Here is a 10,834-nt window from a genome sequence, read left to right on the forward strand (position 1 = left end):
GCGTGGCCGAGAAATCGAAAATAATGGAAGGTGGGCCACGACTGAACCGAGACAGGATTGAGGAGTGGACAACGTCAGAGCGTACGCCCTCCTCCGTCCCTGGCCACACAAACTCTAATCGAATATTTGACGTTCAACGGAAGGTTCTCTTCCTTGATAGGGGACACGTATGGGTGGATTCGAACAGAGCCGGCTCCGGCCCTGGATTCGATTCCGTATACCCAAATCTTGTACCCAAATCTTGAGCCGAGCTCGAGATCCGAATTAGCTTGATTCGTTTTGGTATACCCAAATCTTGAGTCGAGTTCAAGATCTGAATTGGCTTGTTTAAATTAATGAATCGATCTTGACCAAATCAAGGTTCGGCTTGAAAGCTCGTAAAATTGGCTCGTTAATTTAACGAGCGGCATGGGATTCACGACTAGGGAGTTGGACCTGAGCGCCGAGCGGAGTGAGGGGGAAAAATTCTTTCTCCCCTCGTCACTACCGAGCTCCTCCGTTCACACATGCGAGTTCATTAAGTGAAAAAAAAAATCTTAAACTCTCCTTCCTCATGGCTATTGAAGAAATTGAAAATACATTTTAGTAGAAATAAGTTTTTAGGGACTATTAGTGTCTCATGTTTTTTGTAAACATTTTTCTAATTGAAAATTCTTATTAAAAAAATCATATAATTTTCTAAGTAAGATTTTCCTATCAAGCTAGGCTAGAAAACCGTATGGAAAATTTTTGAATAAATATTTGACAATTGATGTTTTAATACTTTTAGTATAAGGCAATTTTCATATCAATTTTGTGTTTGATATTTTATTTGATTAAAGAGGCAATAACAGGTCCTAACTTTCCTATGAAAATATTAAAATATTTCTTGTAATTTTCTAATAAGTCACTAATAGTAATAGGATTTTATTTAAAAGTTTTTTTTGGAAATATGTATCATAGGAAAACTATTTCTAGTTTTTCCTAGAATATAAATTTTCAATTAGGGGTACTAAGGAGGTCATGGTAAATTTATGGCCAATTAAAAAATTACAAAATAAGTTAGACAACATTTGGAGTAAAAAAAATTAATATTGGTGCGTTCTAATCCATTATTGAAATTCAATCCTGAACCTCCCCTATCCTTTTTTATTAAATGTATGCCTAATTTTATATATAATTTATTTGACATATATTTTATATAGAGTATTAAATGTAGGTTAAGCTCGAACTCAGCTAGAGCTCGAACTCGAACTCGAACTCGAACTCGGTTAAAATTATTAGACTCGAGTTCGATTACAATTTTAGGTTCGAGGCTAGGGTTGGTCGAGCTCGAGCGCAAAATATTTAAATCAAGTTTGGCTTGAACAAGGTTCGGACTCAGCTAGATTCGATGCCACCCTTATGCCCAATTTTAAGTAGAGGTCATTCCTAATTTTATGTAAAATATATGTATAATTTTATAGACAATTTATTTGACATGTATTTTTTTAAAAGTTTTAAATGTATGTTGGAGCACGAACTGGAGACTTGTTTTTTTTGAAAAGTTTTAAATGAGCTCGAGCTCAATTAAAATTATTAGGCTCGAGCTCTATAACAATTTTAGGCTCGGCTCGATGCCACCCCTAGGGACAAGGGGTGAGCATTGAGATTTATAATTATAGCTTTGACGCTTATATTAAAAAATTAAAATAAAATAACCAATAAAGCACACACCATAATAGAAGAAATCAAATTTTTTTTCTTAAATGTTTTTCTGTCGGGTAATCATTCTTCAAGAATCCATACTTGGGAAATTTTTACTAATATGCCCTATTAGCTTAAATTTTACACAAAAAGATATTGACTCTCTTTTAAGACATTGTAATGCTCAAATACATGATATAAATCTCTCCCTAAGATTTTACAACTAGATTACAAGAATTCCGGGTTCTAGAACACCCTTGATAGAATGAATGAAAAATACAATAAAGAAAAGGAAACTTATACCCTTGATTATGGAGAGAGAACTTTCTCCTAGTGATTTTCCAGGTGCCCAATCGTTTTCAAAAATTGATTTGTGAAGAAATTTCAAGTCAAATGGTTGCTGAATACAATGAACTACCAATAAATGCTCAGATTATTGTAATAGACGTGTTTGGAGGGTTATTTACAAGTTTTCCAACCAAACTAACTATTTTTGTCTGTTTTCAAAAAACTGCAAGAAGTGTTGATTGATCAATCATGTTTATATTTTTTAGTTCCATAAGCTTTTTGATCAATCAGACAATTGATTAATCAAATTTTCATTGATCGATCAATCCAAGTAGGTTAATCAATCATACTTTATGAGGCTAGTTATGCGGTTCTCAAGATGATTGATCATACTATAGTTGATCATGCTTTATAACTCATATTGGCAGTTCTCGGGATAATCGATCATGGGTAGGATATGATTGATCATGATTATGTGTTTTGCCAAACTACACTTTGTGTGATCGATCATGCTGTATGCCAGAATAAAAAATTAAATTTTGGCAATAACTTGGTTAAAGGGTTTTGCAAGTCTAAAAATATTTTAATGAATCAATTAAACATAATTTTTAAAAAATCAAATGCTCTAAAGCTCCAATGCTCTTGTGTAACTTAAAATCAAAGTTTTGTTGTCATCATATATAGAGTTATTGAGATATTTCTACGCAACTTAGACTCTAGTCTTCAAATCTTCAATCTTTGCGTACAAGTGCCTCTTCAAGATAATTTGAGAAGCCGTAAAGCTTGAGGTCTTGTCTTAAGTTTGTCGGTTTTTTGTACATGCCTTAATATTGTATCTCATGAAGGAATTGCATATGAAAAACTCAATTTGTAAATGTTAACACAAATGTGGTTAAATTTTATTTGTAAATATTAATACAAATTCCCCTTAAATAATTTTTTTTAAAATTTATTTTAAAACTAACTAAGGAATTCCATTACTTTATATATGGGGCTAATTCCAAACCGGCTAATTCGACCCCGTTAATGTCCTAATAAACCTGATTGAATCGCATGCCTCATCGGATCGAAAAATCATTATTAAACCCGAGCTGCCAACCGAAGCGGTCAAAATCCCTTAACAAGCCCACGCGGCTCACGCTTATCTGGCGCACTTGCCGCCACTCTGACACATGTCGCCGACTGCCTTTATATTTAGAAAGTTTAGAAAGAATATCCGAGAAAAATTTGGAATCTACGACGCCCTGGGAAGAATACAGAGTCGCCGACGTGGACTCTGCAGAAATCGCGCTTTTTCTCCTGTCTCGTCAAAGATAACTGGCTTCCATCTAATGAACGTGGCTTACTCTAATTGGAAGGTTTTCTCCATCGTCAAGGGAATCTGGAACCTCAAACCGCGTTCCCACGTTAGGCCCAAGGTGATATCAATTCGTAAGATGAATTGACAGAAAGAGGCACAATGTTTGATCTATATAACGGTTGGTTCTTCTCATTTAGGTAAAGGTTATAAATGGAAAGGTAGGGCTAGTTTCGTCTAAACAATATGCGCTTACTTTTCAATAGATAATGAGATTTCCACCTAAGTTTAAATTCGTACAGCATGGGGTCTACGAGGATCGAGACCGTTGATAATGAAACGATCGAACGTCCAAGAAGCAGAAGCTAGAAGCTTCTTCCGGAGCTTCTCAAAATATAAGTTGGGCACCCGGAGCTGGTGGTCGGGAACTAGCTTGACTTTAAATTATCTAGGGTTTTTGACCCTGCAACCTAGTTCGAAAATCGGCAGGAAATTGCAATGGGGAAGTCTTACCCGAAGGTGAGCGAGGAGTACCTGAAGGCAGTGGAGAAGGCCAAGAAGAAGCTCAGAGGATTCATTGCTGAGAAGAACTGCGCTCCGCTCATTCTTCGGTTGGCGTGAGTAGTAAATCTTAGCAACTCTTATTATTTTCTTTTCTTTTGGAAAATCTTTGTGATCTTCGTTTGGTTTGTGTGATGTGAAGACGAAGTTGAACTAAAATCTGGTGTCGAGCTATTTTTTACGCAGATGGCACTCGGCTGGAACGTATGACGTGAAGACCAAGACGGGTGGCCCTTTTGGTACTATCAGGTATAACTCTGAGCTTGCTCACGGAGCTAACAACGGTCTTGACATTGCCGTGAGACTCCTGGAGCCGATCAAGCAGCAGTTCCCAATCCTTTCATATGCAGATTTCTATCAGGTATTAGCCGGTGTAGTTTTTGATACTAAAATTATCTTGTGATGACATTTTTATTTTAGAATTATCTTCTTACTTTCCTTTTTAATTTTCTGTATTTGTAATGATAGCTTGCTGGTGTGGTTGCTGTCGAAATCACTGGTGGACCTGAAATTCCCTTTCACCCTGGAAGAAAGGTTAAATTCTTTCTTATATTATTATTTTTTTATGCTTTTTCAAGCTCAATACTTGTCTCATGTCTTGTATGAGTTTTGAAACTCTCTCATGTCTTGTGTGACTTCTAAGTGCCTTAACTTAGATTAATCACTGAAATGAGAGAGATCTGTCAATTGGTTGTAACTATTTTGGCCGGCAAATCTGGAGTTTTCTCCATTTACCTTCTGGATGGTGTAGTTGGAGTTGCTGTGTGGTATTTGTTACTTTTATATGATGTAGTATGTTGAATTGACTATGTATTGAATTTGTTGCTCTTCGACCTTATGCTTTAAATTTGACAGATGTTATTTTATTTCTTGTTTATCTCATTTTATTCTATAATACGTATAGGACAAGTCAGAACCGCCTCCAGAAGGTCGCCTTCCCGATGCCACCAAAGGTAATTTCAATTTATGAAGATACTCTAAAGTTTGTTCCGAATTGGGTGCATTTTTGTTTGTTTCTTACACTCAGTTTGGACTTGTGGTTATGCATTAGGTTCTGATCATTTGAGAGATGTGTTTGGTCATATGGGTCTCAGTGACCAGGATATTGTCGCACTCTCTGGTGGTCATACATTGGTAAGTAAAACGCTTTGAACTTGTGGAGTGTTTTCTCTTGTTCCTGAACCATTACATCTTGATCTCTTATTGTGTTTGTGTTTGTGTTTGGTTCATAGGGAAGGTGCCACAAAGAACGTTCTGGATTTGAAGGGCCTTGGACGCCTAATCCTCTCATCTTTGATAATTCATACTTCAAGTATGGTTGCTGGAATTAATCTCTTCTCCTTTGTTCTTTTTTTTTGTTTTGCTTGTAAAATTGATTTTTATTTTTTATTTTTTTATGCCTGATGTAGGGAGCTTTTGAGTGGAGACAAAGAAGGCCTTCTTCAACTGCCTTCTGATAAGGCTCTTCTAAGTGATCCTGTTTTTCGCCCTCTTGTTGAGAAATATGCTGCGGTTAGTATATATTAGATAAATGTTTAAATTCTTTTATACATAAGCGTGATATTGATATTCCTCATTTCTATTCGTAGGACGAGGATGCCTTCTTTGCCGACTATGCTGAGGCTCATTTGAAGCTCTCTGAGCTTGGGTAAGAATCGCATTAAAATTAGTATTAAAAGTGTTTTGTGTTCTATTTTCATAATATATATAATTTAGTTGAGACTTCTAACTATTTTATTTCGATTTTGATTTTGATTTCAGATTTGCAGATACCGATTAAGAAATGGCTGTTATTACAGTGGAAGTCATGGTCTTTTTTTTGGCTGTTATTTTGAGGATCAGAAAGAAGTCTTTTTAGTTTGTTATGTTAATAGCAGAATATCGGCTTTATCCTAGTGTGAAGGTTATTTTTATCAGAAATTTAAGGAGGACTATTTTGTGTTTACTGTTAAGGTTTTCGTCTTTAGTTTCTTCACACCAAGGAATCAAGGAGAACTATTTTGGGTTTCCTGTAAGAGCAGTAGCACCATTAAAAGGTTGCAATATGGGAGGCCAAATGCCAAGTGGCATTAGTTTGAGGTAAGTGCTTCTAAGGATGTAACTTATTACACGGACACTCCTAATGATACTGGTCGATCCTTCACTTTACCAAATCCTTTTTGGAATTGTGAGAGATACCGCTGCCTGATCGCCTACTTTTAGTTTCAATTAAGATAAAAAAATTCTTATAATTATTATAGAAATCAAAATATTCAAGAAAATAAGTAATATTAGTAAAAAATATTTAATACATATAGAAATAAAAAAAATGGGATGGGTTCGTCCTACCTCTCCGTGCATGGCATTGTTTTTATCTTTTTATGGGAATGGTAAAGTAAGGGTGGGGCCTTCTCCTGCATGGTGGCTCAAGAGGAGAAAGTCTCACGTCATTTTCTTTTCTCTCTAATTAGTAGTGTGAGGAAGTTTTTTCTTTTTAAGAGTTGTTTTCAATATTCATGTTGAATGTTTGAAAAAGACTGATTTGATGTAATTTGAGTAGAGTAAACAAGTAGAATTAGATTAAAATTAAACTATCTACGCCCCCAGGTTATACTTTGCTTAATTTAAAAGTAAAAAAAATGACATAACAAAGAAATTATTTATTTTTTAAAAGTATATTTAATACAAATGATTTATTGGGTGAAGAACAAAAAGATTTAGAATCAAATTAGATGTTGGGTATGTTCCTATTTTTAGGCAATAGGTCATACACTAGACAAAACAATCATATATTGAAACACACTGCTCGCCAAAAAATCACCCAATTTTATAACACAACAAAAAGATTATTCATTTTTTAGAGGTAGATTCAATACAAATTATCTCTTAGGTGAAAAACAAAAAGACTTGACTCAAATTAGATATTGCTTTGAAATTATGAAAATATAAGACGATAAACAAAAAGAATATTAATATAAAATAAATTTAATTGAAATGAGCCTGACTATGCAAGATGATCCCTTTTTTTATTTGAAAATAGGAGAGGATATAATTGTAGAACTGTAAAACAAGTTGGACCATGTCTTTGTGGAAATTTTATGGGAGGGAGTATAACTTTTAGAGATGACGATGTAGATGATATACAACTAAGTAATAAAAACGTAAAAAATTGAAAACAATATCGAAATATGGTATAACATATCTTGAGTAATCACATCATGGAGTAATTAAGTAAGAGTAAAACTCTCTAATTAGAAGAAAAATTTGCCCAAAAAACTAAGTCTTTAGAGAGAAAAAACTCAATAGGAAAGAAAATAGGAACAGGAAGGATTTTTGGAAAAAAAATGACTTTGGTAATTTTGATATTTATCTTTTTTGAAATATAGCTTAGAATCACAAACGGTTTATGACCACTTGATTTGCCACCTTTATACACATGGGTATCTTTCAACAATTATATAGGTTTAGTACTATATTTTTTTAAGTTTTCCTGCAGTTATTGGGCAAATAAACAGACAGCTAAATATCACTTTTAATGAAACAAAAGACTTGTTGATGTTTAGAGAAAAAGAACTTGAAAAAACTTCCATCTAGTGAAGATTTTAGGATGGGGAGACGCTTCCGTTCATAATCATAATGTGGAACTATGTGCAGAGATGGTACTGGTCAGGTTACGAGAAACTCAAACATGCTCCATGATCATCACTCTTTGATCTATCCTCACCTGAGAACCCTGCTCACCATCCTAGTGTGGCTGAGCCCCTTCGTCTTCCATTGGTAGACACTGATGGGAGGAGGGAGACTTACTTTTGTTTTTTGCATGAGCTCTATCTGTGACAAAGAGAGCAGAGATTATAGCCAATCCCAATTCCCAATCTCTTCCCTGTGAAGTGAGATGGCAACTCTATCCTGCTTGAAACTGGAGGTGGGTTTAATGGCTTCAATTTACCCGCATAATCCATCACTACCATCCTAGCATTTTTGCTAAAAACAGCCGCCTTGTGGAGAAGTAGAGGCAGTAACTGTGACATGACCTTGAGGCTTACGCGAACTATAGTGCTGCTACAGTTGGGTCTGCTTGCTCCCAGAATCTCTTCACCTCCACCCATGCATTGCCACTGTCTCTTCGTTCTCGTGTATGGTTTACTCGTCACACAATGCCTCTGATTTCCACACTCTGTTTGCAAAAATCAAACAACCAAAACACGATTTCTGTTGTCAATCGCTCTGCTTCCCTCCTTTTCTGTAACAGGATTGACCTCCCTGTTGATAATAGTCAGTAGCATCTTTTGCTTAATGGCCTTTACTGTATTTTGTGTGACAACTTAAGGAGCTTCCAATATGTAACTGGTTTGTTTGGCCATTACTTTGATATCAAATTTCTTTGTCAAATCAGTTGCTCTCTGCTAGCTCCCTACTGCTATTCTCTCTATTTTGTTCCTAGACCCTGGAGATTAACAGAGCACAAAGGAGCATTAATAAGAACCACTCGCAACTAAATCGAATGCTACACAGAGAGAGAGAGAGAGAGAGAGAGACCCACATTTGGAGTCGGCGTGTATCGCCAAAGAGCAAGCCTCCAAACGGTTCCTGGGACTGGCACATAAAGCAATTCGTCGACCATACAACTCGGAGGCTTCTTCACAGGCATGGTTTGCATACGCTCGACGAGTTCAGCAGCGGCAACGATGGGTTTGAAGGAGATCTAAATTAGGAAAGGGCAAGAGGGCATGTTATTGCGTATCCAGACGGGCTCAACTGCGGCAACGATGGGTCTAAAGGAGAGAGAAAATGGGAAAGGGCAAGAGAGCTTGTTATTGCGTTCCCTTAAAGAAATTGGCCGGAGATAACACATGGTCACCCCAAAGTGCACTGGAATTACACCAAAAAATAGATGAAACAGAGTAATAACAGAGTAGCAGAGCTGAACGTTATGGTAAAAAACGGTGGAGGAGGAATAACTGAGGGGACGAAGATGCTGTAAAGGGGGGAGGTAGAAATAAATTACATGACAATTATTCTTTCCATTTTTTCTCGGTCTCTCTGGACTCCAGGCAATCGTCAGCGTGAACCTTTTGCGTTTGACTGTAGTGCATGGAGAATGATCGCGTTGCCGGAGATAAAATGGTCAAACTGGAGAGGTGGCCGCAATCTTAACCGTCCAATACCCGAGTTCGTCCGTCCACGTCTCCTCCAGATTGGGAAATAAACGGCGTTGACAACTTCTCCTCCTATCTCTTCTCGGCAAATATCTTCCTTCTTTTCTCTTATTTGGAGGCGGAATCATTTGGTGGAGGAATCAGTGTCGTCTTCTTCAGCTTCAGTCTGTGTTTGGTTTCTTAAGAGCCCATAATGCAAGCTGCTTCCGCATATACGACTATGGTGGATCCTTGAAATTCATAGTATAAAATGCAAACGGAAGCCCAAAAATCATCTCCCTCCGTAGGATCATTTTTCGTGTAGAATCACTAGTGTTCTATTTGGCACTTCCGCTCTCTCGTCACTCTCAGTGATGGTGTAAAACTGAAGGAGTGAGTGAATAACCGAGATACGGGACCAAAACCTTAGATCTTATTAGACAACCTCCCATTAAGGTTCTTCAAGACTTCGTGTTACCGAGGGAGTTGCAACTAGTAGAAGTTGAAGACCACGATTATGAGAAACCATTTCTCATAAAAAATGATTAACATTCTTCCACTTGGTCCAAACTTCTAATATAATCTTAAACTCATCGATAATCTACATTTAAGTAATAAACACATGAATCATAGCGATAGGTCCTCTAATGACGAATATTACCTTCTATGTATTACAATGTATTTTTTATACTTTATAAATAAACCCTATGTTTATTCTTGGTCCAACACAGATGAATTTTCTCAAAATTAAGGTGCACATAAATATGAAAAAAAACATCACAATAATTAAGAATATCACTAAAATAACATTGTTCATACAATAAAAAATTACATAATAGAATCAAGTCCCATTTTCATGACATGATCCTTGAATTTAAACAGTGGCATACCCTTAGTCAAAGGATCAACTATCATTAATTCAGTGCTTACGTACTCAATGACCAATTTCTTTTCTTTAACACGTTCTCTTATGGCTAAATACTTTATGTCGATGTGTTTACTTCGACTTCTACTATTGTTATTCTTGTCCATAAAAACAACAACTGAATTGTCGAAATATATTCTCAATGACCTAGAGATAAAATCCATAATTCTAAGCCCATAAATGAAACTCTTAAGCCATACACCATGTGAAGTAGCCTCAAAATAGGAAACTAACTCGGCTTCCATAGTGGTCGTGGTAGTCAAAGTCTGTTTGACACTCCTGTATGATATAATTCCACTGTCCATCAAGAAAATGTATCCTGATGTTGATTTGTGTGAATCAATACAGCCAGCAAAGTTAGAATCTGAGTAGCCAATTACTTTTAGATTTTCCATCCCTCTATACATCAACATGTACTTTTTGGTTCCTTAAAGGTACCTCATTACTTTATTTGCAGCTCTCCAGTGGTCTAACCCTGAATTACTTTGATATCGTCCCAATATTCCTAGAACAAATGCAATGTTAGGTCTTGTGCAGACTTGAACATACATTTGAACATACATTACGCTTCTGATAGCAGAAACATATTGAATGTCTTTCATTTGTTCCCTATCAAAGTTGTTCTTGGGGCATTGGTTCAAATTGAACCTATCATCCTTCACAATGGGGCTACACTTGGTGAACAATCCTTCATCCAAAATCTCTCTAAACCTTTATTAATGTAAGTTTCCTGAGACAAACCTAAGATACCTCAAAATTTGTCTCTATGAATCTTAATGCCAATGACATAAGATGCCTCACCCATATCCTTCATATCGAAATTTTTAAAGAGAAATTGTTTCACCTCATGAAAAAAACCCTTATCATTGGTTGCTAGCAAAATGTCATCCACGTATAAAACAAGAAAAAAACTTTTACTCCCCCTGACCTTCTGGTATTTACATTGATCCATAATGTTTTCTACAAAACCGAAAAAAGAAA

At 36.1% G+C, this 10,834-nt stretch overlaps 1 protein-coding gene across 1 annotated transcript; it reads left to right on the forward strand.

The window, feature by feature from the left end:
• Window positions 1–3,659: 3,659 nt before the first annotated feature.
• Window positions 3,660–5,826, forward strand: LOC137965669 (L-ascorbate peroxidase, cytosolic). The gene is made up of 9 exons (XM_068811978.1): window positions 3,660–3,867; window positions 3,998–4,172; window positions 4,280–4,345; window positions 4,716–4,764; window positions 4,863–4,945; window positions 5,044–5,123; window positions 5,221–5,323; window positions 5,401–5,459; window positions 5,573–5,826. The coding sequence occupies exons 1-9, from the start codon at window positions 3,749–3,751 to the stop codon at window positions 5,589–5,591; spliced, it is 753 nt and encodes a 250-aa protein (XP_068668079.1). The 5' UTR covers window positions 3,660–3,748; the 3' UTR covers window positions 5,592–5,826.
• Window positions 5,827–10,834: the final 5,008 nt, after the last annotated feature.

This window comes from Aristolochia californica, unplaced genomic scaffold, assembly GCF_029961685.1.
Source record: "Aristolochia californica isolate CCGP_79_NKW_82.1479 unplaced genomic scaffold, dmAriCali1.0.hap1 SCAF_5, whole genome shotgun sequence".
Taxonomy (NCBI): domain Eukaryota; kingdom Viridiplantae; phylum Streptophyta; class Magnoliopsida; order Piperales; family Aristolochiaceae; genus Aristolochia; species Aristolochia californica.